At 46.2% G+C, this 27,099-nt stretch overlaps 2 protein-coding genes across 2 annotated transcripts in view; one reads left to right on the plus strand and one right to left on the minus strand.

The window, feature by feature from the left end:
• Window positions 1–458: 458 nt before the first annotated feature.
• On the minus strand, window positions 459–4,663 carry LOC109865901 (uncharacterized). The gene is made up of 5 exons (XM_020454401.2): window positions 4,504–4,663; window positions 2,772–3,303; window positions 1,986–2,186; window positions 1,658–1,787; window positions 459–1,564 (listed from the first exon to the last, which is right to left on the minus strand). The coding sequence occupies exons 2-5, from the start codon at window positions 3,151–3,153 to the stop codon at window positions 1,072–1,074; spliced, it is 1,206 nt and encodes a 401-aa protein (XP_020309990.1). The 5' UTR covers window positions 3,154–3,303; window positions 4,504–4,663; the 3' UTR covers window positions 459–1,071.
• Window positions 4,664–12,391: 7,728 nt separating this feature from the next.
• Window positions 12,392–27,099, plus strand: part of LOC109865578 (neurotrypsin) — a 36,837-nt gene continuing 22,129 nt past the window's right edge. The window contains exons 1-2 of the mRNA XM_020453868.2: window positions 12,392–13,202; window positions 15,603–15,645. Coding sequence (XP_020309457.1) covers window positions 13,131–13,202; window positions 15,603–15,645 — 115 coding nt within the window. The 5' untranslated portion in view covers window positions 12,392–13,130. The remainder of the gene's footprint in view (window positions 13,203–15,602; window positions 15,646–27,099) is intronic.

Genomic DNA, 27,099 nt, shown 5'->3' on the forward strand with positions numbered 1-27,099 from the left:
ACTGACTTACATTGCAGGTTAGGAGAATGAGATTAAGGTTAGGAAAAAGGTTAGAGTTAGCTAAAATGCTACAGTTGTTAATAACTGTTATCCCAGACAACTAGATGGAGCAGTACTGGTAGCCACAACCGTACAATCCACCAGTATCATAACACCGGCTGGCCCGTATGTCAAGCACGTGCAGTTATGACTTAAGGTTCCAAGGTATCATGTGAAAAACATTTTTGCTCTCGTGATAAAACACAATGTACTTTATCTGCCTTCTCAAAGAAAATGAATTTGAAAAGATGCACCATGTTTCTGAATGATGCTGCCTTGTTGACCGATTACTATTCAATTTATCGCTTTTTCCCGGTCACGTCACAGGCCACCCCGGTTCAGCTTAGTCAAACTCCCTCAGTGAAACAGATCAGATGCTGTGCCATTGATTCTGTCAGAAATAAAGAACATCATGGAGGTGAATTAATAAAATGAAAGCTTTAATACAATATTTCAGCAATCCAGGTTTCAATATAAACATACAATCATTGACAAAGTACTGGCATGATGTGTTCCCTATGTTATAATCATGGAGATTGAGAGAGGGCTATAACTAGTCCACTCATGATATAAATAAACGGGGCTATCAAATACCAGATGAGTAGGTGGAATGAATGGATTGCCTTAACCCAAAGACCAGAATTAAGACTCATTTCTACATTGTAAGTTTTTCAATATAATCAGGTTATCTTTGGATTGACTTGAATTCCACTTGAACAAAGCTGCGTTCTTCACCTCTGTGCTAACTGACAACAAAAAAAACTAAATTCAATTGATTGAATTTATCAGTAGGCAAGAGCTGCAACATTCAAAAACAAAACTCTAAACCAGAATGCTGTGAGGTCACTGAATGCCTCCCTCTCAGTGTTTGGGGTTCTGTGGGCCAGAGCAGAGTTGCGTCTAAACATCACAACGTTCCACAATGTTCCACAACGTTACTAAGACAGTTCCGCTCCCAGCTTCCCCATGGGAAAATATTAAGCAAAGTCCGATTCCCGTGTTAAGCATTGTTGGTTGAACCGTTAAACATCTTCAGATCTGTCCTGTGGCATTGAGGCCGCTGGAGATGGTCTCGTAACCAACAGAGACGAGTGTGAGAACACTGCTCTCCACATCCTCCGGGTGACAATGCTCTTGATCCTGCTGCTGGGTTGTATCCATGGCAACACCAACCGGAGCTCCAGACTCCTGCAGCCGCATCTTCTTCCTGCCTCTGCCCCTCCCTTTGCCCTTCCCTGGCCCTTTCTCTTGACCTTTAACCCCACCCAGCGACCCGTGCAATTTGTCGTTGCCGTTGTCTCGGGGCTTGCGGTGGCGGCGGCGGATGCGTCTCATTGGAGGGCCGGTGTCGACGGGATCGGTTGCCGCAGCGCCAGACAGGATGCGAATTTGTTTGTCGATCACCATGGTAATCATGTCGAGGGCGGCGTCGAGCATCCCGAGGCCCAAGCCGTGAGTCACGTTGTCGAACGACGCACTGTTGACCGGGTCACGAAAACACTTCCTCATCGCCTCCAGGTGGCTCCTATCGCAGAATAAAGGTGTGTTAGGGTCGGTCTCACTGTACAGTATAGATCATAGTTAACTCGTGATTACACCGTGCTGTAACCACACTAACCTGGTTTCTATGACCTTGGACCAGTGTTGGACAGTGTTGGTCTCTGGAATAAGCTGCTTGGCCATGTTGCCAAAGTCTATGTAGTCATGGGCAAAGTCCTTCATGTCGTTACACAGGGCTTTGGTGTCACCTGGAAAACACAACAATCTATAAAGCACAAGAGATGCTCTCACTCTCTCACACACACACACACACACACACACACACACACACACACACACACACACACACACACACACACACACACACACACACACACACACACACACACACACACACACACACACACACACACACACACACACACACACACACACACACAGCTTACCCTCTGTGAGCTTGGAAAAGGAAGAAGACACAGAAGTAGTAGTACCAGGAGTAAGACCCAGTATATTTAGAGACTCCTGCAGGGTTTTCTTGCTGGCCGGGCCACGGCTGACTCTGGTGTAGGCTGCTAGTGAACGCAGAGACATCTTCTCTGGAGCCTCCAGACGACGCTTGATCTCGTCATAGGGTATCAGGTACTTGCCTAGGACCAGAGGAACAAGAGACAAATTGTGTTGAGTTTTCTACTTATTCCATACTAATATTTTCTTAACTGACTTGCCTAGTTAAATTAAGGTTCAATTGAAGAAGGGAAAAAAAGTACTACTCGAACACACCTGGTTGTACTAATCAGCTGATTCTCAGGACCATAATTAACTGAATCAGTTGTTAGGTGAAGGTTGGCCTCCACCTGGAGAGCTACTGGGTGTGCAGGGTTTTGCACCAGCACTGGTCTAACAACTGATTCAGTTAATTATGGTTCCTAAATAGGCAAGTCAGTTAAGAAAATATTCTTATTTACAATGACAGCCTACCCCGGACGACGCTGGGCCAATTGTGCACCCCCCTTGGGACTCCCAATTACAGCCATTTACAATGACAGCCTACCCCGGACGGGATACAGCCTGGATTCGAACCAGGGACTGTAGTGACGCCTCTTGCACTGAGATGCAGTGCCTTAGACCGCTGTGCCACTCGGGAGCCCAAGAACATCCTGCAGAAAGAGAGGTCTCCAGTAGGAGGGGCCACACCTGGCCTGATTCCCTCCGTCTCTGGCTGTGGTACTTACGGGCCTTGGAACTCTTCATGTTGGGGTCCAAGAGAGACGACACCTCTGCAAACGGAACATGGGGTACGTGGTTGTGGTTCGGAGAGGCAACCTGGGTTTGGGACATGTCCTCTGCTGGGATCTGAATCTGGGCTTGCATCTGGTTCACGTCCCCCATTTGCTGCTGGCCCTGACCCTGTCCATCCCCCAGCACCATGGAGGGGAGGTTGGATAACCCTTGTAACCCCGTCAGCCCCCCAACCATCATCTGCTGCGACCCCCCCTGTCCGACAGAGTTGGTCTGTTCTGAGGAGACTTGGAAGATGCCCATGACAGGTTTAACCACTCTGAACACCATGTTGCCCTGGGAGTCCACCCCCGCCAGGCTCTGATTTGATTCCATCTGCTCTGATGTCACTTCCTCTTCAATTCCTGGGTGACTGTTTTGGAGTGCGGAAGAGTTTCTCCTGAACCTTTCTATATTTGTTTGCAACGTCCGGGGTAGGATGAGAATGAGCTTACACACTGCTCTAAGGTCAGTTATGGGTAAAGTCTGTAGGACAGAAGAAAAACAGACATCAAACTTTAGTCTACAGAGTAATAGTCATCATTAATAAGCCATTACAATAATAAAAAATATCTGTGATTTCCTAATTAGATTCCCCAAGTACCTCACATCCAGACTTGGGTTGTTGCTTTTATGAATCTCTTATCTCATCGAGTGGCTATGCAGTCGATGCTTCAAAAATTTGAATTCTTAAACCCTTACGTTAGCCCGCCATTTTTTGTTTGCTGAAATCCATACATTTTAATAAAACGTTAATAAAATACAACGACCGATTGTTTCCTTGTTGATTTTCAATTGGCGAGTTACCCTCTTAGAGGAACGGCAATGAGAAAACAGTCGGTGGTTGTTTTTGAATAATGTTTTATTAAAAAGCATGGACTTCAGCAAACAAAGGCACGCAGATGAGAAACATAGGTACATAACAAGGGTTTGAGAATTTTCACTTTCGAAGTATCGACTGCATAGCGAGTCGGAGGTTCGTTTCTAAAACTCTAGTCTGTGCCCAACTCGTGAATCATCATGGAGTTGAGGTACTCGACTACCAATTAAATAAATAATTCCCACCAGTCGCAGATATTTATCCTCTTTCCCACCCTCTCCAATTCAGCAAAGTATATTACTTATATTTAAGATTCTATTCTGGTAAATAATGAATGTCTATAACATTTGTATGACATATTGTGGGCTCGTAATAAGAACGCTTTGTCGTCATACAAAAAACAACATTAGGAGTTTTGACGTCACATTCTAACTCGCCCTCTGTTGGTCACCCACGCGCACACCGGAGGCGCTCCGGGCCGGACGTCGCTAGCAAGCTAGGTATCTTCTATTTGGCAAGGACACCTGCTTCCTATGTAAATCCAACACAGTGCATTCATTAAAAGCATGTAGCTAGCTACTCAGATGATAGATTGGGCCCAATAAAGTTTGTTAGAAGTACACAGTAACTGCTACCGTTGCAATTTACCCGAACCACAGTCGCAATTCTGTTTAGTGAAAAGTAAACCGTTAATATTCGCTATTTTCGTCTAAACCTAAACATGGCTGGCTAGGCCTCAAAGGGGGAAGGTAGCGCATTTGATAAGGCCCAATCGAAATTATGATACAACACATTCAGAACTGGTTGCGAAACATTTTCGCGCTAACCTTCACTGCAGTGCAACTAGTGAGGGTTTTCCGACTCACCACTTTGCTGTTTGCGTTTTCCTAACGGCCAGCTGATCCTAGAACGGTGCGTGTGGAGACAGGAGACATTTTCCTTCTTCTCCAGATCTGCTTCGGCGGGTTGCAAATCAGCTCTAGATCTTCTTCTTCTTCTTTGATGAGGTTTAACGGAGGTTGGCATCCAATAAATGTTGCATTACCGCCACCTACTAGACTGGAGAATAACTCTCCCTTATACGTTGCTTGAAAAATACATTAATATGCAAATATCCTACCATCTAACACAACACTCACAAAAAATAAATAGATATACTGTACCAGTCAAAAGTTTGGACACACCTACTCATTCAAGGATTATTCTTTATATTTACTATGTTCTACATTGCAGAATAATAGTGAAGACATCAAAACTATGAAATAACACACATGGTTCCATGGCTGTCATCAAGGCATAGGATGGCTACTTTGACGAATCTCAAATATAAAATCTATTTTTATTTGACTAACAATGTTTTGGTTACTACATGATTCCATATGTGTTATTTCATAGTTTTGATGTCTTCACTATTATTCTACAATGTAGAAAATACTACAAATAAAGAAAAACCCTGTAATGATGGTGTGTCCAAACCTTTGACTGGTTCTGTATATTAGTGGGATTTTAATCAAACTTTAATTTAACTTTAATCCATAGTCCTTCGAAAGAAGTATTGTTCACATATTTTTTTAAACATTTGTATCTAAAAGCATAATAGATATAATTCATATTTTGGCATATTTATGACATTTTGGCAATACCCAGGCCTCCACAGTATTTCATCTGTAGGTGCTACAAAGCAGATATTGGTCTAATAAATATATCTGTAATATGAGTAGCATTTTTATTTCAATAACAATTTCCTTACATTAATTAATGATATATGTCAACAACCCTTCCTCCAAATTACCATTCTATGAATTAGATTTCCTGAAAATCCCCCAAATCATGGTATTTTTGTTGTTGTTGTCCTGGTTTTGTGTGGACTCACCCCATTTCATGTTGTGACGACCTGGGCTCATAGTACAGGGGTAGTGTGTTGCCCCATAATGGTACAGAACTTCCGGCTTAGTCAGAGGTTATGTATGACATTGACCTTAAAATGGGTGTGGCCACACTTTAATCTCCACTCACTCAAGCTTACACACATACACACACACACACACACACACACACACACTGTGGGGGCGGAGATGCCGGTGGAAGAGAGAGTTCCTGTAAACATCTCCTGACAGACACACACACTCTGCGGTGGATGATATCCCTCAACACCTTCCGTGCTGGCGGCAGGAGATGATAAACGATCTGTCGCTACACAGTGCTGCTGAAGACAAACACCCCCGCCTCGCTCTCTGTTTTCCTGTCTGTCTGTCTGTCTGTCTGTCTGTCTGTCTGTCTGTCTGTCTGTCTGTCTGTCTGTCTGTCTGTCTGTCTGTCTGTCTGTCTGTCTGTCTGTCTGTCTGTCTGTCTGTCTGTCTGTCTGTCTGTCTATCTGTCTGTCTGTCTGTCTGTCTGTCTGTCTGTCTGTCTGTCTGTCTGTCTGTCTGTCTGTCTGTCTGTCTGTCTGTCTGTCTGTCTGTCTGTCTGTCTGTCTGTCTGTCTGTCTGTCTGTCTGTCTGTCTTGTCTGTCTGTCTGTCTGTTCTGTCTGTCTGTCTGTCTGTCTGTCTGTCTGTCTGTCTGTCTGTCTGTCTGTCTGTCTGTCTGTCTGTCTGTCTGTCTGTCTGTCTGTCTGTCTGTCTGTCTGTCTGTCTGTCTGTCTCTGTACCGCCTAACTCTCTGTTCATCTCTGTACCTGTCTGTTTTCCTGTCTGACTCTCTATCTGTCTGTCTGTCTGTCCCTGTACCCCCTTGCTCACTTTCTCCCTCTCTCTAGCAGTACAGCATATTCACACATCCTTACAACCCACACAGGGAGGGTTAGTACTGTGTCTGTCTGGTTGCCTCAGAGGGAAGGGTGTTGAAAAGGAGAGACTCTGAGTTTCACTGATCCGTTACCATACCAACTGTCTTAGCTGTGGGAGCTGGCTCTTTTTAATGGGACGGTTTGGGGATGAGGAGCAGGGGGGGGGGGGGGGTAATGGGATTGGAACCTAAGCCTCTGGGTAGGATTGTGGAACACACACACACACACACACACACACACACTCTACAACGGCATCATGAAACCTCACGAAGGCTTCAGATGTGCGTGTGCTGTCATCACTCAGCCTGTGTTAAGTGAAGTTAAATCTTCTAAGCTCCACCTATTATGACCCAGTGAAGATATCCATCAGAATAGGACCGAAGCCTACTCATGGCCTGATTCCACATGTCTAACTCTAATGCTGCAGTCTAATTCTAAATTCTAATTCTAATGTATTCTATACGTGATTATCCCTGGTCACATCCTCCCCTGTCGAACAGTATGAGTGCTATTGTAGCTTCTCAAATTAGCAATAGGAACTGGAGAGAGCTCTGTCAACCACTCAGACATGTAGTAACCCTTGTGTTGCCATGACAACTGCACATTTGTAAAATCAGCACTGTACCATGTGACTCTTGTGTAGTAGGCGAGGTACTAGATGGGTATGGAACAACAGCAACAAAGAAACAGGGACAGGTTGTGTGTGTGAGTGTGCCCTGTTTTGCTGAGTAGCAACAAGGTTATAGGTAGGTGTGATTCAGCCCGATTCCAATCCCCTCACTAGCCTCCATCATAAGGAGAGTCAACAAGAGCCAAATGAAGGGTGCAAATTATCTGATTTGAACCATGCTTCTTCTTTGGCTGGAGGAGGTGAAGGAAAGGAGACAAAGAGAGTTGGATGAGAGAGAGAGATAAGATAATCATCTTCACATTGACTGGCTGGAGGAGATGAAGGAAAGGAGACAAGGAGAGTTGGATGAGAGAGAGATAAGATAATCATCTTCACATTGACAGGCTGGAGGAGGTGAAGGAAATGAGACAAGGAGAGTTGGATGAGAGATAAGATAATCATCTACACACTGCATTGGCTTCCAGCTCAGCACAGAGCTAACCAGAGAATCAGCAGTCGCCTGCTCAATACACACATACACTCACATAGGCAGAGCAGAGATCTGGGTTAGAGATAACAAACCTTTAACAATGAACACCAAACTTCAAAGACTTGTGAAGACAAAAACACATTTAGCTTTTAACTTCATGAGGGATCTTATGCCCTGAAGTCGGTAGATAAAACAAAGTCTGTAAAAAAAGACGAGTAGTTTTTCTCATTTCTCTACAATCCAAGAAAAATACGTTCCATAAAGAACGGAAAAGGGTTCTAATGCTTGCTTCATACCCCTTAAAGTTCTAGAACCCTTTTGTAGCGTTCTTTCATCAGAACCCTAGGGATTCTTCTTCACGGAACCAAAGGTAGCCCCAGTTATAACCCTGTATGGTGCAATTTATTAATTAAGGCTACTACTAATGAATAGTAATATTTCTAGCAAAGAATATATTAAAATTGGGACTGTCAAATGATTGAACTGTAATTGAGTTAATCACAGGATTTGCTACGATTAATCACAAATTCTGAAAGTAAGATTTTGCTTATATAAAAACGTGACACTAATATTGACATATTGATTTGGTCTAAAGTGACGGTTAGCAAAATCAGGTCAATTGAAAAAGCGCACTTTCTTTAACCTCAATGTCAACTTGTTTTTACATGGCGTTGTTTTCAGTGCGTTTTCAGTGTGTTTTCAGTGTGTTTTCAGTGCGTTTTCAGTGTGTTTTCAGTGTGATTTCAGTGTGTCTTCAGTGCGTTTTCAGTGTGTTTTCAGTGCGTTTTCAGTGTGTTTTCAGTGTGTTTTCAGTGCGTTTTCAGTGTGTTTTCAGTGAGTTTTCAGTGCGTTTTCAGTGTGTTTCCAGCGCGTTTTCAGTGCGTTTTCAGTGCGTTTTCAGTGTGTTTTCAGTGCATTTTCAGTGCATTTTCAGTGCGTTTTCAGTGTGTTTTGAACACTTTCAGACAATGTGATGAATCACGATTAACCAAAAATAGTGCACTAAAATCACAAACATACAATAAATAATTAAAGAATGGACAAAAGACTACCCACATAGTTTTTTAGATTGTATTGTCATCACAGTCACATTCAAACACAGATCAGGTAATGCTAACGCAATTTGGAAATATGCACTGGTGGCCAGGGAGGCATCTCTTTTTTCGAATGATGGCCCATGCCAATCTTGGTACAAATGCTAGCTGACTTCTTTATGGAACAGTAGGCCTGCAGTATGGGTTGTTGCCTGGCCTGAGAAGATAAACGGAGCAAAAACACGAGTTCATCTTCAGAAATAAACATGAGTTAATCGGCCAAAATTAAGACAAAATGCCATGCAGATACAGTTGAAGTCGGAAGTTTACATACACCATAGCCAAATACATTTAAACAAAAAATTCCACAATTCCTGACATTTAATCCTAGTAAAAATTCTATGTCTTGGGTCAATTAGGATCACCACTATATTTTAAGAATGTGAAATGTCAGAATAATAGTAGAGAAAATTATTTATTTCAGCTTTTATTTTTTTCATCACATTCCCAGTGGGTCAGAAGTTTACATAAACTCAATTAGTATTTGGTAGCATTGCCTTTAAACTGTTTAACTTAGGTCAAACATTTCAGGTAGCCCACAAGCTTCCCACAATAAGTTGGGTGAATATTGGCCCATTCCTCCTGACAGAGCTGGTGTAACTGAGTCAGGTTTTTAGGCCTCCTTGCTTGCACAGACTTTTTCAGTTCTGCCCAAACATTTTCTATAGGATTGAGGTCAGGGCTTAATGATGGCCACTCCAATATCTTGACTTTGTTTGTAAGTATGCTTGGGGTCATTGTCCTTTTGGAAGACACATTTGTGACCAAGCTGTAACTGATGTCTTGAGATGTTGCTTCAATATATCCACATAATTTTCCCTCATCATGATGCCATCTATTTTGTGAAGTGCACCAGTCCCTACTGCAGCAAAGCACCCCCACAACATGATGCTGCCACCCTTGTGCTTCACGGTTGGGATGGTGTTCTTTGCCTTGCAAGCCTACCCTTTTTCTTAAAAAAATAACTATGGTCATTATGGCCAAACAGTTCTATTTTTGCCAATGTAAATTGTCTAGTGGCGATTGTTATGAATTGTTCAGCAGTCTAATGGCTTGGGGGTAGAAGCTGTTGATCCTAGACTTGGTGCTCTGGTACCGATTGCCGTGTGGTAGCAGACAAAACAGTCTATAACTTGGGTGACTGGAGTCTCTGACAATTTTATGGGCTTTCTTCTGACACCGCCTATTATATAGGTCCTGGATGGCAGGAAGCTTGGCCCCAGTGATGTACTGGGCTGTTCGCTCTACCCTCTGTAGCGCCTTACGGTCAGATGCTGAGCAGTTGCCACACCAGGCGGTGATGCAACCGGCCAGGATGCTCTCGATGGTGCAGCTGTAGAACCTTTTGAGGATCTGGGGGCCCATGCCAAATATTTTCAGTCTCTCCCAAGCCCGTTGGGCAGTTGCAGCAATAAGACAAGATCGTAAATACCAATTGATATCACGAAATTGGGGGTAAAATTTCATTTTTTTAAATAGATAAAATATGAATGCATCATTAAAGTTACACTATCAGTATTACATTTTTCTTTAAGAAAATATTAAAGTTTAGATTGAATAAACTTCCCCGTTCTTGAAAGGAAATTTGCCTTGAAAACCATAAATCAATTATCAAGTTGAGATGAATAGGAACAGACAAAACATTATGTTAAAAGCAAAAGCAATTAAATGTTCTGTAAAACAGTTGAAAAACAACATTGAATGTCGTGACATCTGTCTATGTGATGTGAAAACTAAAATGTAGGTTCATATCGGATTAGAATTTGGCAAACTTATGTGTGCAGGTTTCTGACTTTGGTTTCAAAATGATTTCTGTGTTCTCAACAGACAGGTCATAAACGTTTCTAATAGTACGGGTAGTCAAGTGGGGCAGGGGTCTAAGGCGCTGCATCTCAGTTCTAGAGGTATCACTACAGTACTTGGTTTGAATCCAGGCTGCATCACATCCGGCTGTGATTGGGAGTCCCATAGGGTGGTGCACAATTGGCCCAGCATCGTCCAGGTTTGGCTGGTGTAGGCCATCATTGTAAATACGAATTTGTTCTTAACTGACTTGCCTGGTTAAATATAACATTCTAACCCAGCAAGGGTCATGCAACTGAAATGTGTTCAAATCTAGTAACAGGAAATAGAGACATTGCTGTGTCTTCAAACATGGACTAAATGGTTTGTGTAACCAGGTCACTGTTGTGTTTCTGAAAACAGAGCTGTGGAATGCAACAAACATGACAAAATCACATTCAAAGACATGCAATCAAATTTGGCAGTGAGATCCAAACCTCACTGACTGCTTTTGTAAATCAGATATCAATATGAATTCAATAACTTGTAAGTCCAATGTGCCAGGTTCAAGGTAACAGCAATTCATGATAGATATTCATATTTGCATTTTAGTAATTTAGCAGACACTCTTATCAAGTACAACTTTAAGGGTGAAGCAATTAGGGTTAAGTGCCTTGCTCAAGGGCGCATAGACAGAATTGTTTTGTCTGTTTGGGATTTGAACCAGCGACCTTTCGGTTACTGGCCCAATGCTCTTAACCACTAGGCTACCTAAAGAAGTTAGACAGTGACATCACAGGTGGGCGTGGTCAACAGGCCGATTTAACCATATGCACCGTTGCAACACAAAGCGATCCACATTCACATATTTGTCCAGCATTGTGTGTGACATCAAAGGGAGAACACTATGATTTCATGTGGACACCGCGCATGGATCTTATTTTGTATTATAATTTTTTTTAAACCTATAACTCTTTCTGTCTGTCTGCTCTTTTATGTTTATATAAGAATTGCTTGTCTTTACTACAAGGTACCTATACACCTTTCTTGTGAGTGTTCAATTAAACATATTTGATCAAGGCTACTGATCACATACTGTATGTTTGGTTCAGCTCTGTGAAGTCTTCAGCATCAAGCGTTCTCGTGGACCTGTAGCTAGGTCTGGGCTGGTAGGCCCGAATTCACTCATTTGAAGGGGTGTCAACATACTTTTTTGGCCTTGCTCCCGAGTGGCGCAGCGGTCTAAGGCACTGCATCTCAGTGCAAGAGGCGTCACTGCAGTTCTTGGTTCGAATCCAGGCAGCATCACATCTGGCCGTGATTGGGAGTCCCACAGGGCAGTGCACAATAGGCCCACCGTCGTCCGGGGTAGGCCGTCATAGTAAAGAATAATTTGTTCTTAACTGACTTGCCTAGTTAAATAAATAAAAACATGTGTATAACCTCTGATGTAACATGAAAGACCAAATAAAATGTATTTATTTTAGTTCAGTGATTTAAATAAACAAGAATATCAAAGTTATTTGTGACAGGACACTAGCGATATTCATAAAAACATTGAAATAAAACAATCCACTTTAAAAATAAAATAATGTGCAGATCCCCTGCAGAGCCTCTGTAGACCCCTAGGTGCCCGCGGACCTCTGATTAAATACCCTTGATTTAGTCACCTTCATTTTGGCCATCCTACAAAGGATGGACCATTGGTTTTCTTAGAGGATTATTTACACAATTAACAAATGGTCAAAATATGCTTTTGTAATTGGACATCCTATTAATTAATTGATTCATTCTACGAATATATATGCTCTATGGCATATCTATTGATATTCATTTCCGGAGGGGGCTCTGTGGCTTCATCATAGGCAACTTTAGCCGAAACTCCCACCCCCCCCAAAAAAAATGTACGCCAGAATTGCAAAAGTGATGTGCACCGCAGTGTTCGTCTGGTCAATACTCGGGTCAAAAGGCTGTCCTGATGGTAGTCTAGTCTTCCTTTGAACTGACAGCAGTACCAGTAGTAATGGACCTCACAGCAGTAGGGGTGAGATGTGTTGAGACACTCGAACGCTTTTTCATATTGTCCGCTGACGTCATGCAGTAATCAAGGCACGTATGGTGTCCGTAGCCCAGGTACGTCTCGTGGTCCTCGGTCGAGTGTTGTCCTGCGGGGAAGCGGTGGGAATCGCCGCGGCGACGTTGGCTTCAATCGCCTTATGCTTCACCTTCTTGCCTCCAGTGGCGGGGCAGAGAACGCGCAGGGGGTCCAGGTAAATGAGAAGCAGCAATAGGCACCGTATCCCCATGGTGTGGTTAACTTGTCAGTTTGAGAGTTGCCACATGTGGTGTGGCAATTAGATCAGGATCAGCTAACGGAACAATTAGATCTCAACCGAAAGTGGTGCTAGTCGCCTCCTCCACTCAAGGCGCGGAGGTGGTGTGGGTGTGTGTTTCTGTTCACTCGAAGGGGTGTGTGTTTTATTCCGACACCTCACATCATCAGAGAGAGAGAAGACAAAAGGAGAGGTTTTTGGTTGAAACGGGAGATGTTTCTGTCGTATCATTCATAAAACCAGTTTACCAGGCCTACACCTTCGCGCGCTCTATTGGCATCCTCTTTCGAGTCCGTGCGCGGTGGTGAATAGCGATCCACCTCGCGGTCAGTTTGTGACAGAGATGGGAGAGGTGTGCCATTTCTTTACCAGGCTGTGACACTGACACAGCGGCCAGGATGGATCCAAACACCCGGAAAATGATGCTTCTGATCGGCCTCAACTGCCTCTGGCTCCAAGTGCTTTCAGAGGTAAGCTACTACGATCAGTAGCCAATTTAGTGGCCCCTATGTGCTATAATTGCGTTCCTTTTCAAGGTGAGACCTTTTTTTTCTCACACTTTCATATCCCGTACGTAGACTATGTTTACTCTTGCGAATATCTTGGAAAAAGTCTATCTTGCAAAACAGATTTGATCTAAATTAAATTAACCTTGAGAAATACGGTCAAATAAAACAACAGTGTCCCTTTTCTTTTTGAAGGTGCGCCCCACATTTTGTCCACCGACATAACGGTCATTAGGCTAGGTGCTATAGGCTACGTGTTTATAATGGTTGGAATCACATACTTCATTATAATGGAACATTATTTACGTTTTGTTGCGTTTTTTCATTATCATTTCATTCAACAATACTTGGTTTTAGCCTATAGGTACCACAATGAGGTAGAGAGAGACTAATTGTGCTGGACGAAGCCGTTTGAATGTAGGTGCACGGATTAGATCGCCTTTATTATCAGTCAGGCATTAATAATATACATTATTGTTCCGCGTCAGTGTTTGCTCACAAGAGTCTGTTTTTATGTCTTTGTCTAATTGAGCGGATAAAGCGAGGTTGCACACACACACACACACACACACACACACACACACACACACACACACGCACGCGCACACACACACACACACACACACACACACACACACACACACACACACACACACACACACACACACACACACAGGCACGGTTCCCTCATGGCGGGGTGTCATAGGAACCAGCCCGTGCCTGTTTTCCCCTGGTGGCGCGTAGATGTACAGTTGCACCACGCGCTGTTTCCCGTTGTCGCAGCAATTCAATCACCCAGCCCTCCAGCAGAACATCAGCACCATCTGTATCTGCAATATGCATTATGTTGCATTGAGACACAATGTAGCCCTATTGCCTACAGGTTTAAGAGTGAATCATTTCTCAATAGGCCTACAACTGTTGCTCCGTATTCGAAGTTATCCTTTCAAACAGATAATCCCGAGTTGGTACTATATTACTGTCTCACGGATCCCTCAACAAGCATCTTTTAGTTAAGGAGATTGGAGGGGTGAGGTGAGGTGGGCTGTGGCTAGATGGTTTACAGCTATGGATTGAAGTGACTTTTCATAGTAGGTTAGTATAGTATTTTAGCTAAACCTAATCATTTTCCTAACCTTGACCTAATTCTCAGAGCCTGCTGCTTAAGTTCTCCTAACCTGCTACAAATAGTAACTTCTGTCTGTTGAGGTGTGTGTAGGCTAAGACTGGTTGTGGGAGGGTCAGGGGTCAGGGGGGAAGCCAGTGTGGTGTTAATGACACAGAACTGGTTTGGTGAATCATGTGAAGAGAAACCTTGCCTGAGACCTGAAGACTTAAGTTAGCTCCCAGAGCTATTGCTTAGGCTTTAGCTTAGCGGGCTCTGCTGACTGTCTTGTGGTGGATATCTGTGTGTGTCTGTACCTGTTCTGTGACCCTGTCCCTGTGTGCGGCTATGCAGACACCTGTGGTGTACAGAATTGAGGCCATCGGTTCCAATACCAACACAATTTTACCATTTAGAATGCATGCCCAGTACACTGATTCATTCTAAGTGGTATGTTAGTGTGAATATTGGAACAGATCGAGCCTCTCTCTGTCCAGATGTGTTGGTTTGGTCTCAGCTGTGGTAACATCTGATACGCTGCTGTAACAGTATGATAACTGTGAGATTGATATGAGTGGAGATATCATCAGCATGTTAGGTTTTCATCAGAAACCCCTGTTCACTGTGTAATATGATTAGCCAGGGCAATATCACAGGGAGGTGACGCTCGTGTGTGTGTGTGTGTGTGTGTGCCTGCCTGTGCTTGCATTCTAACTCCCTTGAGTGGAAATGAACTGTCGAAGTCAAGGTGAAGAGGATGAAATGTTCATAGATGTTATCTGAGTCCTCTTTTATCCAGTTTCTTCTCCTCTTCTTGTCTCTCCTCTCTCTCTGACCTGGTTTGTGTGACTATGAGAGGCTGTACTACACAGCATTCTGTCAGATACTATCTGAAACGTTCTCATACTTGCTTCTTGCTTCTTCATGACTCAGGTCTCTGTATTCTGCATGTCTGTGTGTCTGAAGTGTTTGTACTTGTGACAGGAAGGAATTTAACCTGCATCGTCTGCACATCACAAGACGAGCCCACTGAGCTAAAGCCTCTTAGACAAGGTCATTCATCATGCGAGGTTCATCAAACCACTTTGGTTAATTTTTTGACATTTGTCTTTTATTGGTGGTAAACCCAATTTTCCCTCTTGAGGGTCAAAATAGTATTTATTTGTTCTGTAACAGATATGATGTGAAATGTTGACAGTAGGTTGTGTTATCTGACGTTGTGTGATTCTGAAACTATGTCTGTGTTCCTCTCCTCTCAGGTGATAGCTGATGACAGTTATTTAAACGAGGTGCAAAACGCAGGTAGGCTAACAATCCCTTCATTTCTCTTCTTCCTATTCTCCCCTTTCCCTCTCCCTTCCCCCTTTCCCTCTCCCTTCCCCCTTTCCCTCTCCTATTCCCCTCCCCCTTCCCTCTCCCTTCCCCCTTTCCCTCTCCCTTCCCCCTTTCCCTCTCCCTTCCCCCTTTCCCTCTCCCGTTCCCCTTTCCCTCTCCCTTCCCCCTTTCCCTCTCCCTTCCCCCTTTCCCTCTCCCTTCCCCCTTTCCCTCTCCTATTCCCCTCCCCCTTTCCCTCTCCCTTCCCCCTCCCCCTTTCCCTCTCCCTTCCCCCTTTCCCTCTCCCTTCCCCCTTTCCCTCTCCCTTCCCCTTTCCCTCTCCCTTCCCCCTTTCCCTCTCCCTTCCCCCTTTCCCTCTCCTATTCCCCTCCCCCTTTCCCTCTCCTATTCCCCTCCCCCTTTCCCTCTCCCTTCCCCCTTTCCCTCTCCTATTCCCCTCCCCATCCCCCTTTCCCTCTCCTATTCCCCTCCCCCTTTCCCTCTCCCTTCCCCCTTTCCCTCTCCTATTCCCCTCCCCCTCCCCCTTTCCCTCTCCTATTCCCCTCCCCCTTTCCCTCTCCCTTCCCCCTTTCCCTCTCCTATTCCCCTCCCCCTTTCCCTCTCCTATTCCACCCCCCCCTTTCCCTCTCCTATTCCCATCCCCATTTCCCTCTCCTATTCCCCCCCTCCTATTCCCCTCCCCCTTTCCCTCTCCTATACCCCTTCCCCTCTCCCCTCTCCTATTCCCCCCCTCCTATTCCCCTCCCCCTTTCCCTCTCCCTTCCTCCTTTCCCTCTCCTATTACCATCCCCATTTCCCTCTCCTATTCCCCTCTCTTATTCCCCTCCACCTTCCCCCTCCCCGTTTTCTCTCCTATTCCCCTCCCCCTCCCCCTTTCCCTCTCCTATACCCCTTCCCCTCTCCCCTCTCCTATTCCCCTCCCCCTTCCCCCTCCCCCTTTCCTCTCCTATTCCCCTCCCCCTTTCCCTCTCCTATACCCCTTCCCCTTTCCCTCTCCTATTTCCCTTTCCCTCTCTCCTCTCCTATTCCCCTCCCCCTTTCCCTCCCCCCTTTCCCCTCCCCCTTTCCTCTCCTATTCCCCTCCCCTCCCCTTTCCCTCCCCTTCCCCCTCCCCCTTTCCTCTCCTATTCTCTCCCCTCTCCTATTCCCCTCCCCTCTCCTATTCCCCTCTCCCTTTCCCTTTCCCTCTCCTATTCCCCTCCCCTCTCCTATTCCCTCTCTCCTCTCCTATTCCCCTCCCCTTTCCCTCCCCCTTCCCCCTCCCCCTTTCCTCTCCTATTCCCCTCCCCTCTCCTATTCCCCTTTCCTCTCCTATTCCCCTCTCCCTTTCCTCTCCTATTCCCCTTTCCCTCTCCTATTCCCCTCCCCTCTCCTATTCCCCTCCCCTCTCCTATTCCCCTCTCCCTTTCCTCTCCTATTCCCCTTTCCCTCTCCTATTCCCCTCCCCTCTCCTATTCCCCTCCCCTCTCCTATTCCCCTCCCCTCTCCTATTCCCCTTTCCCTCTCCTATTCCCCTCCCCTCTCCTATTCCCCTCCCCTCTCCTATTCCCCTCCCCTCTCATATTCCCCTCTCCCTTTCCCTCTCTTATTTCCCCCCTTTCCCTCTCTTATTTCCTCCCCTTTCCCTCTCCTATTCCCTCCCCCTTTCCATCTCCCCATTTCTTTGTGCTCCATAAAATGTCCCACCCCTTCTTCCCCTACTCATATAGTCTCCCTTCCTACTCACTCATGTCCTTCTAGACTCTTTTTCCCTCCAACCCATTTCCTCCATCCATCTCCTATTCCCCTTTCCCTCTCCTATTCCCTTCCCCTCTCCTATTCCCCTCCCCTCTCCTATTCCCCTCCCCTCTCCTATTCCCCTTTCCCTCTCCTATTCCCCTCCCCTCCCCTCTCCCATTCCCCTCCCCTCTCCTATTCCCCTCCCCTCTCCTATTCCCCTCCCCTCTCCTATTCCCCTCTCCCTTTCCGACTAGTATTTCCCCCCTTTCCCTCTCTTATTTCCTCCCCTTCCCCCTCCCCTTTCCCTCTCCTATTCCCTCCCCCTTTCCATCTCCCCATTTCTTTGTGCTCCATAAAATGTCCCACCCCTTCTTCCCCTACTCATATAGTCTCCCTTCCTACTCACTCATGTCCTTCTAGACTCTTTTTCCCCTCCAACCCATTTCCTCCATCCATCTCTATTCCTTCTTTCTCTCTGTGGCTGGTGGTTGTGATAGGGGTGGGGTTCTCTCGCTCACTGCAAAGGCCAGCTGATTCATCATTTCTGGTCTCACTCCAAGTGTCAAAATCCACATAGCACACATACTGTATGCACACACACAAGCATCCAAATCCCTGCAGTGCTAATGATTCATTGAGACCTTTTGATGTTACCCGCGTCAAGGAAAATAAACCCCTCCCACTGTCCTCTGGCCAATCAAACAGAAGGGTCTTTAATTTTTTATTTTATTTACAACACACAACAAATCACTCTCAACCAACATCAAAACACACCGCATGTAAACACACAACAACATTTTCCTCCCTCATCCTGGTCTAAATCATAAAGGCATATTTCTCTCTATATATATAAAGACAGCAGAGTCTCTAACTGGGCAAGGGATGGTTCTGATTGGGTGAAATATGTGTGAGGATTTGTCTGGGATATGATGATGCAAAAGGCCCTCCTTAGTTTGATTAGCGTACGGTACATCAGTATGCTTTACTATGGTGTGTGTAGCTGATGGTGTAAACTTGAGTATCTCGTGTGTGTGTGCACCGCATGCATGTATGTTAGAGCACAGACCCCCCCCCCCCCCCCCCCCCATATGGTCTCAACTCTCTGTGTGTTAGAGCACAGACAACCCCCCCCCCCCCCATATGGTCTCAACTCTCTGTGTGTTAGAGCACAGACCCCCCCCCCCCCCCATATGGTCTCAACTCTCCGTGTGTTAGAGCACAGACACACACCAACCCCACCCCATATGGTCTCAACTCTCTGTGTGTTAGAGCACAGATACACACCAACCCCCCCATATGGTCTCAACTCTCTGTGTGTGTTTGTGAACCGTGTCAAATGCTCATTGAGAATGTGAAATGGATTATGGGAGCTGAGAGAATGATGATGGTTCCCATAGCGATGGAGGAGAGTGTGGTTGTCGTAGCAACGCAGTATTGTCGTCCTAGTGATCGGTGTTGGTATGTGTGTCTGCATGCGGTGATTGGCGCTTGGCGTTTACAAACTCATTCATGATGCAATGATCAGTTATTATTCCAATTAAATTCAAATAGGCATTATGGAATCTTGACAAAATCGAAACATTTATTAGGCCTACAGAATATAATGTAATTCTCTTATTATCAGTGCTGCAGGGAGAGATGGAGATGGAGGGATACAGGAAAGAAGAGGAGTCAGTTCCAAGCAGAGGGACTGGGGGATAAGAGATGGTGTGTATAGCAGACTAGAGAGTCAAAGTTTTTAGTCATTTAGCAGACACTCTTATCCAGAGCAACTAAGGGGCGGCAGGGTAGCCTAGTGGTTAGAGCGTTGGACTAGTAACCGAAAGGTTGCAAGTTCGAATCCCCGAGCAGACAAGGTACAAATCTGTCGTTCTGCCCCTGAACAGGCAGTTAACCCACTGTTCCTAGGCCTTCATTGAAAATAAGAATTAGTTCTTAACTGACTTGCCTAGTTAAATAAAGAATAAAAAAAAATAGGTGCCTTGCTCAAGGGCACGTCGATGATTTTTCATCTAGTCGGATCAACGTTTTGAACCCCAGATCCTTCCAATGGTACCGTCGTAATTATCACAGGGATTGAAGTACGGATAAAGTCTCTCAGTGAAGGTGTAGCCAGTAAAATAGTAGATATAAGACCTGGCCTCCACATTTATAGTTATATAGTAATATTTCAACCCAGTACATACACATTTACCTATAGACTATATACAGACACTTAGGTTGGAGTCATTAAATCTTGTTTTTCAACCGCTCCACAAATTTCTTGTTAACAAACTAGTTTGGCGAGTCGGTTAGGACATCTACTGTGTACATGACACAAGTAATGTTTCCAACAATTGTTTACAGACAGATTATTTCACTTATATTTCACTGTATCACAATTCCAGTGGGTCAGAAGTTTACATACACCAAGTTGACTGTGCCTTTAAACAGCTTGGAAAATTCCAGAAAATGATATCATGGTTTTAGAAGCTTCTGATAATTTGAGTCAATTGGAGGTGTACCTGTGGATGTATTTCAAGGCCTACCTTCAAACTTTGTGCCTCTTTGCTTGACATCATGGGAAAATCAAAAGAAATCAGCCAAGACCTCAGAAAAAGAAATGTAGACCTCCACAATCTGGTTCATCCTTGGGAGCAATTTCCAAACGCCTGAAGGTACCACGTTCATCTGTACAAACAATAGTATGTAAGTATAAACACCACGGGACCACGCAGCCGTCATACCGCTCAGGGAGGAGACGCGTTCTGTCTCCTAGAGATTAACGTACTTTGGTGCGAAAAGTGCAAATCAATCCCAGAACAACAGCAGAAGACCTTGTGAAGATGCTGGAGGAAACAGGTACAAAAGTATCTCTATCCACAGTAAAACGAGACATATATCGACATAACCTGAAACAAAAATAGAACTGTTTGGCCATAATGACCATCGTTATGTTTGGAGGAAAAAGGGGGAGGCTTGCAAGCCGAAGAACACCATCCCAACCGTGAAGAATGGGGGTGGCAGTATCATGTTGTGGGGGTGCTTTGCTGCAGGAGGGACGGGTGGCACTTCACAATAGATGGCTTCATTAGGAAGGAAAATGATGTGGAGATATTGAAGCTACATCTCAAGACATCAGTTAAAGCTTGGTCACAAATGGGTCTTCCAAATTGACAATGACCCCAAGCATACTTCCAAAGTTGTGGCAAAATGGCTTAAGGACAACAAAGTCAAGGTATTGGAGTTGGCTTCACAAAGCCCTGACCTCAATCCTATAGAACATTTGTGGGCAGAACTGAAAAAGCGTGTGCGAGCAAGGAGGCCTACAAACCTGACTCAGTTACACCAGCTCTGTCCGGATGAATGGGCCAAAGTTCACCAAACGTATTGTGGAAAGCTTGTGGAAGGCTACCCGAAACGTTTGGCCCAAGTTCAACAATTTAAAGGCTACCAAATACTAATTGAGTGTATGTAAACTTCTGACCCACTGGGAATGTAATGAAATAAATAAAAGCTGAAATAAATCATTCTCTCTACTATTAATCTGACATTTCACATTCTTAAAATAAAGTGGTGATCCTACCTGACCTAAAACAGGGAATTATTATATGTCAGGAATTGTGAAAAACTGAGTTTAAATGTATTTGGCTAAGGTGTATGTAAACTTCCGACTTCAACTGTACATAACACCATATTACTTTAGATATTATTTATTCTCGTCATTGCGGCATAGGATTACATGTCCATACTAATTTCAGATAATATCATGTGCTAAAGTACAACATACAACACAGTCTGTGTGATTGACAGGACAGATGACGAATGGGGCTAAGTTTGGACCAAGTTCATTATCACAGGTGTTGAAGTATGGATAGAGTTTCTCAGTGAAGGTGCAGCCAATGAAAGAGTAGATATGAGCCCTGGCCTCCACATTGTAGAAGGAGACCAAACCCCCCTCATAGTCCACAAACACCGCTACTTTATGCTTCTCCTCAACCACCTCAATGAACTCAGCCTGGCTTTTCTGAATGGAATCCATCAGATCACTGAATACTTGCAGGCTGTCCGCTATTTCTCTCTCTGCGTCTCTCTTGCTGAACTCTACTGAGTGTTTGACCTCCCGAACCTTCTCTAGTCGCTCCTGGATCATCTGCCGTATCTGTCGCTCCATCTTCCCCAGCTGAACCTTCCTCTCTCCACACTCTTCCTCTAGTGGGACGGCGTGGTGAGTCTTGTGGTCTGTCTCAATGCAGAACTGACACACACACGTCTGGTCGGTCCTACAGAACAGCTTCAGCAGTCTGTCATGCTTCTTACACATCCTGTCTTCCAGGTTCTCAATGGGGTCTATTAGACTCTCTGATGAGGCTGCAGGTGAGTCTCACAGAAAGAGGTCAGGTACTCCAGGCTGGACTTCCGGGCCTTGAGCCTTGTCCCAGTGCAGACGTCACAGGATCAAATCAAATCAAATGTATTTATATAGCCCTTCGTACATCAGCTGATATCTCAAAGTGCTGTACAGAAACCCAGCCTAAAACCCCAAACAGCAAGCAATGCAGGTGTAGAAGCACGGTGGCTAGGAAAAACTCCCTAGAAAGGCCAAAACCTAGGAAGAAACCTAGAGAGGAACCAGGCTATGTGGGGTGGCCAGTCCTCTTCTGGCTGTGCCGGGTGGAGATTATAACAGAACATGGCCAAGATGTTCAAATGTTCATAAATTACCAGCATGGTCGTATAATAATAAGGCAGAACAGTTGAAACTGGAGCAGCAGCACAGTCAGGTGGACTGGGGACAGCAAGGAGTCATCATGTCAGGTAGTCCTGGGGCATGGTCCTAGGGCTCAGGTCCTCAGAGAGAGAGAAAGAAAGAGAGAATTAGAGACACAGGACACTTCTCCAGCCTCGGCAGGGGACTCGTCTGTGTCTCTGATTTCGTCTGTGTCTCTGATTCTGATCATCTTAAAATGATCTCCAACATCTCTGAATGCTGTGTTGGTTTTTAGCTCTGGTCTTGTGTAGAATGTCCTCTTACACATTGGACACTGGCACAGGCCAGTTGTATCCCAGTATCCGCTGATACAGACCTTGCAGAAGTTGTGTCCACATGGAGTGGAGACAGGCTCTGTGAACACATCCAGACAGATAGAGCACTGGAACTGCTCTTCAGACAGGAGACGGCTAGAGGACGCCATTTCTGGAACACAATAAAACAACTATTAAAATACTTCCTGGAATGAGTCAGCATTTAGACCGTAAACTGGTGGGGGGGGGGGGTTTCTCACTCTCGCAGTGACCTCGGTATCCTGAATTGTAGTTGCGATCCTGCTGTCAAGGTTTTTCCATCTCCCTCTGTCTCTATTTCTCTTACTCACCTAAAAATCTTGTGTTTTCCTTTAATTTCTCGACAAACGTAGATTCTTAAGCTGCAATGTTATCTTTCTGAGGAACAGGATAATGGTTGTTTCTGTGTTGTTTCAGTTTCCTGTCTATATGTCACTTTCACTTCTGCAAAGTGACATCACTCAACGCCTTATCTGCTCTTTGCATAGCTTTGCTCTTAAAGGGACAGCGTTGATATTTCATATTGCCTGTCTGAAGTCTCTGCTGAGGGTTCAGGGTCTAGCATTCTGGGGGCCCTGCGTGACATTTGGTTGGGGGCGGGGCAAACTCCTGGCAAATTTTACAGTGGAAAGAAACATTTCCAGTTTATGTTGATTTCCTGAAATTCTACACATTTTTCCACGGGGCGAAGAGAAAATTGCAACACAATATAACACATTTCATAAAATTCTAGTCATTTTGCCATAGTAAGTTGAGAACCCGACTGAGTTTTCTAGACAGTCTACTGACGGAGGTCCGTTGGCATCGCGTTCCAAAAATTCAGCCGCACACGTAGAACTACGTAGAGAGGGATGCAAACCTACATAGAACTACGTAGAGAGGGATGCAAACCTACATAGAACTACGTAGAGAGGGATGCAAACCTACATAGAACTACGTAGAGAGGGATGCAAACCTACATAGAACTACGTAGAGAGGGATGCAAACCTACATAGAACTACGTAGAGAGGGATGCAAACAGATCTCCGCCGGCTCCGTTTGTATAGATTGTCTAGACCCCTTAAGCAACCGCTTATGTCGCTTATGCCTGCAACCGGCTCTGTCAGATTCTCAGTAACCCAGGTTAACGTGTCAATTGCTTTAATAAGCCATTGGCGTTTTTTGTGGAAAACAGTCCGAAAAATAAAACAGAATCTGTTACTGACAAGATTATGGTTTAGCTTCTAACATAATAGGCTGTTTTCCTGGATACAGATTAAGCCTAGTCTTGGACTAAGAATCACTTTCAATGGAGAGTCCACGTCTGTCTATTCCAGGGCTGTTTATTCCACGTCTGTCTATTCCAGGGCTGTTTATTCCACGTCTGTCTATTCCAGGGCTGTTTATTCAATGGCTTTTTATTCCATTTTTTAAAATTCCGGGGCTCTTTATTCCAGGACTCTTTAGTCCGGGGCTCTTTAGTCCGGGGCTCTTTAGTCCGGGGCTCTTTAGTCCGGAGCTCTTTATTCCAGGACTCTTTATTCCAGGACTCTTTAGTCCGGGGCTCTTTAGTCCGGGGCTCTTTAGTCCGGGGCTCTTTAGTCCGGAGCTCTTTATTCCAGGACTCTTTATTCCAGGACTCTTTAGTCCGGAGCTCTTTATTCCAGGACTCTTTATTCCAGGACTCTTTAGTCCGGGGCTATTTAGTCCGGAGCTCTTTATTCCAGGACTCTTTATTCCAGGACTCTTTAGTCCGGGGCTCTTTAGTCCGGGGCTCTTTAGTCCGGGGCTCTTTAGTCCGGAGCTCTTTAGTCCGGGGCTCTTTAATCCGGGGCTCTTTAGTCCGGGGCTCTTTAGTCCGGAGCTCTTTAGTCCGGAGCTCTTTAGTCCGGAGCTCTTTAATCCGGGGCTCTTTAGTCCGGGGCTCTTTAGTCCGGGGCTCTTTAGTCCGGGGCTCTTTAGTCCGGGGCTCTTTAGTCCGGGGCTCTTTAGTCCGGGGCTCTTTAGTCCGGGGCTAGGCTGCTTTTCCTTTGACTCCCCTCTCTCTTTCTCTCTTCCTCTTTCTCTCGCTTCCTCTCCCTCTTTTGCTCTCTTCATCTTCCTCTATCTTCCTCTTCCAGATTGGAATGAGGTATGAGGGGTACAGCCTCTGGGAAAGACTGTGTGTGTGTGTTTGGCATAGTTAGATGATGTTCAAGGAAAGCCAAGCTGTGTTTTTGTGAGAGATAACTATTGCAGCTCCTCTCTCTGTCCTGGCCATTAATCACAGGGTGTGTGTGTAGGCGTGTGCACGTGTAAGTGTGTCAGCCTGCATGTGTGTGTCTGGCAGAGTGTGTGCTGCATGAACTCTGTAGTCAGATTCAGCTCAGTGACAATAGAGTCTGATCCTGCTACTCTATGGAGCGTGTGCTACATCTCTCTCTCTCTCGCTCTCTACCCCCCTCTCTCTCTGCCTCTCTCTCTCTCTCTCTCTCGCTCTCTACCCCCCTCTCTCTGCCTCTCTCTCTCTCGCTCTCTACCCCCCTCTCTCTCTGCCTCTCTCTCTCTCGCTCTCTACCCCCTCTCTCTCTACCCCCTCTCTCTCTGCCTCTCTCTCTCTCGCTCTCTACCCCCCTCTCTCTCTGCCTCTTTCTCTCTGCCTCTCTCTCTCTCGCTCTCTACCCCTCTCTCTCTACCCCCCTCTCTCTCTACCCCCTCTCTCTCTGCCTCTCTCTGCCTCTCTCTCGCTCTCTACCCCCCTCTCTCTCTGCCTCTCTTTGCCTCTCTCTCTCGTTCTCTACCCCCATCTCTCTCTGGCTCTCTCTGCCTCTCTCTCGCTCTCTACCCCCCCCCCCCCCTCTGCCTCTCTCTCGCTCTCTACCCTTCTCTCTCTGCCTCTCTTTGCCTCTCTCTCTCGTTCTCTACCCCCATCTCTCTCTGGCTCTCTCTGGCTCTCTCTGGCTCTCTACCCCCCCCCCTCTCTGCCTCTCTCTCGCTCTCTACCCCCTCTCTCTCTGCCTCTCTCTGCCTCTCTCTCTCGTTCTCTACCCCCATCTCTCTCTGGCTCTCTCTGCCTCTCTCTCGCTCTCTACCCCCCCTCTCTTCCTCTCTCTCTCTCTCACTCTCTACCCCCTCTCTCTCTGCCTCTCTCTCTCTCGCTCTCTACCCCCCTCTCTCTCTGGCTCTCTCTGCCTCTCTCTCTCGTTCTCTACCCCCCCCCCCCCCTCTGCCTCTCTCTTCCTCTCTCTGCCTCTCTCTGCCTCGCTCTCTACCCCCCTCTCTCTCTGCCTCTCTCTCGCTCTCTACCCCTCTCTCTCTGCCTCTCTCTCTCTCGCACTCTACCCCCCTCTTTCTCTCTCTCTAACTTCCTCTCGCTCTCTCTCTCTCTCTCGCTCTCTACCCCCCTCTTTCTCTCTCTCTCTCTGCCTCTCTCTCTCTCTCGCTCTCTACCCCCCCTCTCTCTCTCTCTGCCTCTCTCTCGCTCTCTACCCCCCTCTCTCTCTCTGCCTCTCTCGCTCTCTACCCCCCTCTTTCTCTCTCTCTAACTTCCTCTCTCTGCCTCTCTCTCTCGCTCTCTACCCCCCTCTTTCTCTCTCTCTCTCTGCCTCTCTCTCTCTCGCTCTCTACCCCCCTCTCTCTCTCTGCCTCTCTCTCGCTCTCTACCCCCCTCTTTCTCTCTCTCTAACTTCCTCTCTCTGCCTCTCTCTCTCGCTCTCTACCCCCGTCTTTCTCTCTCTCTAACTTCCTCTCTCTCTCTCTCTCTCTCTCTCGCTCTCTACCCCCCTCTTTCTCTCTCTCTCTCTGCCTCTCTCTCTCTCTCTCTCTCTCTCGCTCTCTACCCCCTCTCTCTCTCTCTGCCTCTCTCTCGCTCTCTACCCCCCCCTCCTCTCTCTCTCTAACTTCCTCTCTCTGCCTCTCTCTCTCTACCCCCCTCTCTCTCTCTGCCTCTCTCTCGCTCTCTACCCCCCCCCCTCTGCCTCTCTCTCGCTCTCTACCCCTTCTCTCTCTGCCTCTCTTTGCCTCTCTCTCTCGTTCTCTACCCCCATCTCTCTCTGGCTCTCTGGCTCTCTCTGGCTCTCTACCCCCCCCCCTCTCTGCCTCTCTCTCGCTCTCTACCCCCTCTCTCTCTGCCTCTCTCTGCCTCTCTCTCTCGTTCTCTACCCCCATCTCTCTCTGGCTCTCTCTGCCTCTCTCTCGCTCTCTACCCCCCCCTCTCTTCCTCTCTCTCTCTCTCACTCTCTACCCCCTCTCTCTCTGCCTCTCTCTCTCTCGCTCTCTACCCCCCCTCTCTCTCTGGCTCTCTCTGCCTCTCTCTCTCGTTCTCTACCCCCCCCCCCCTCTGCCTCTCTCTTCCTCTCTCTGCCTCTCTCTGCCTCGCTCTCTACCCCCCCTCTCTCTCTGCCTCTCTCTCGCTCTCTACCCCCTCTCTCTCTGCCTCTCTCTCTCTCGCACTCTACCCCCCTCTTTCTCTCTCTCTAACTTCCTCTCGCTCTCTACCCCCCTCTTTCTCTCTCTCTCTCTGCCTCTCTCTCTCTCTCGCTCTCTACCCCCCTCTCTCTCTCTCTGCCTCTCTCTCGCTCTCTACCCCCCTCTCTCTCTCTCTGCCTCTCTCGCTCTCTACCCCCCTCTTTCTCTCTCTCTAACTTCCTCTCTCTGCCTCTCTCTCTCGCTCTCTACCCCCCTCTTTCTCTCTCTCTCTCT

Source organism: Oncorhynchus kisutch, linkage group LG20, assembly GCF_002021735.2.
Source record: "Oncorhynchus kisutch isolate 150728-3 linkage group LG20, Okis_V2, whole genome shotgun sequence".
NCBI classification, from domain to species: Eukaryota; Metazoa; Chordata; class Actinopteri; order Salmoniformes; family Salmonidae; genus Oncorhynchus; species Oncorhynchus kisutch.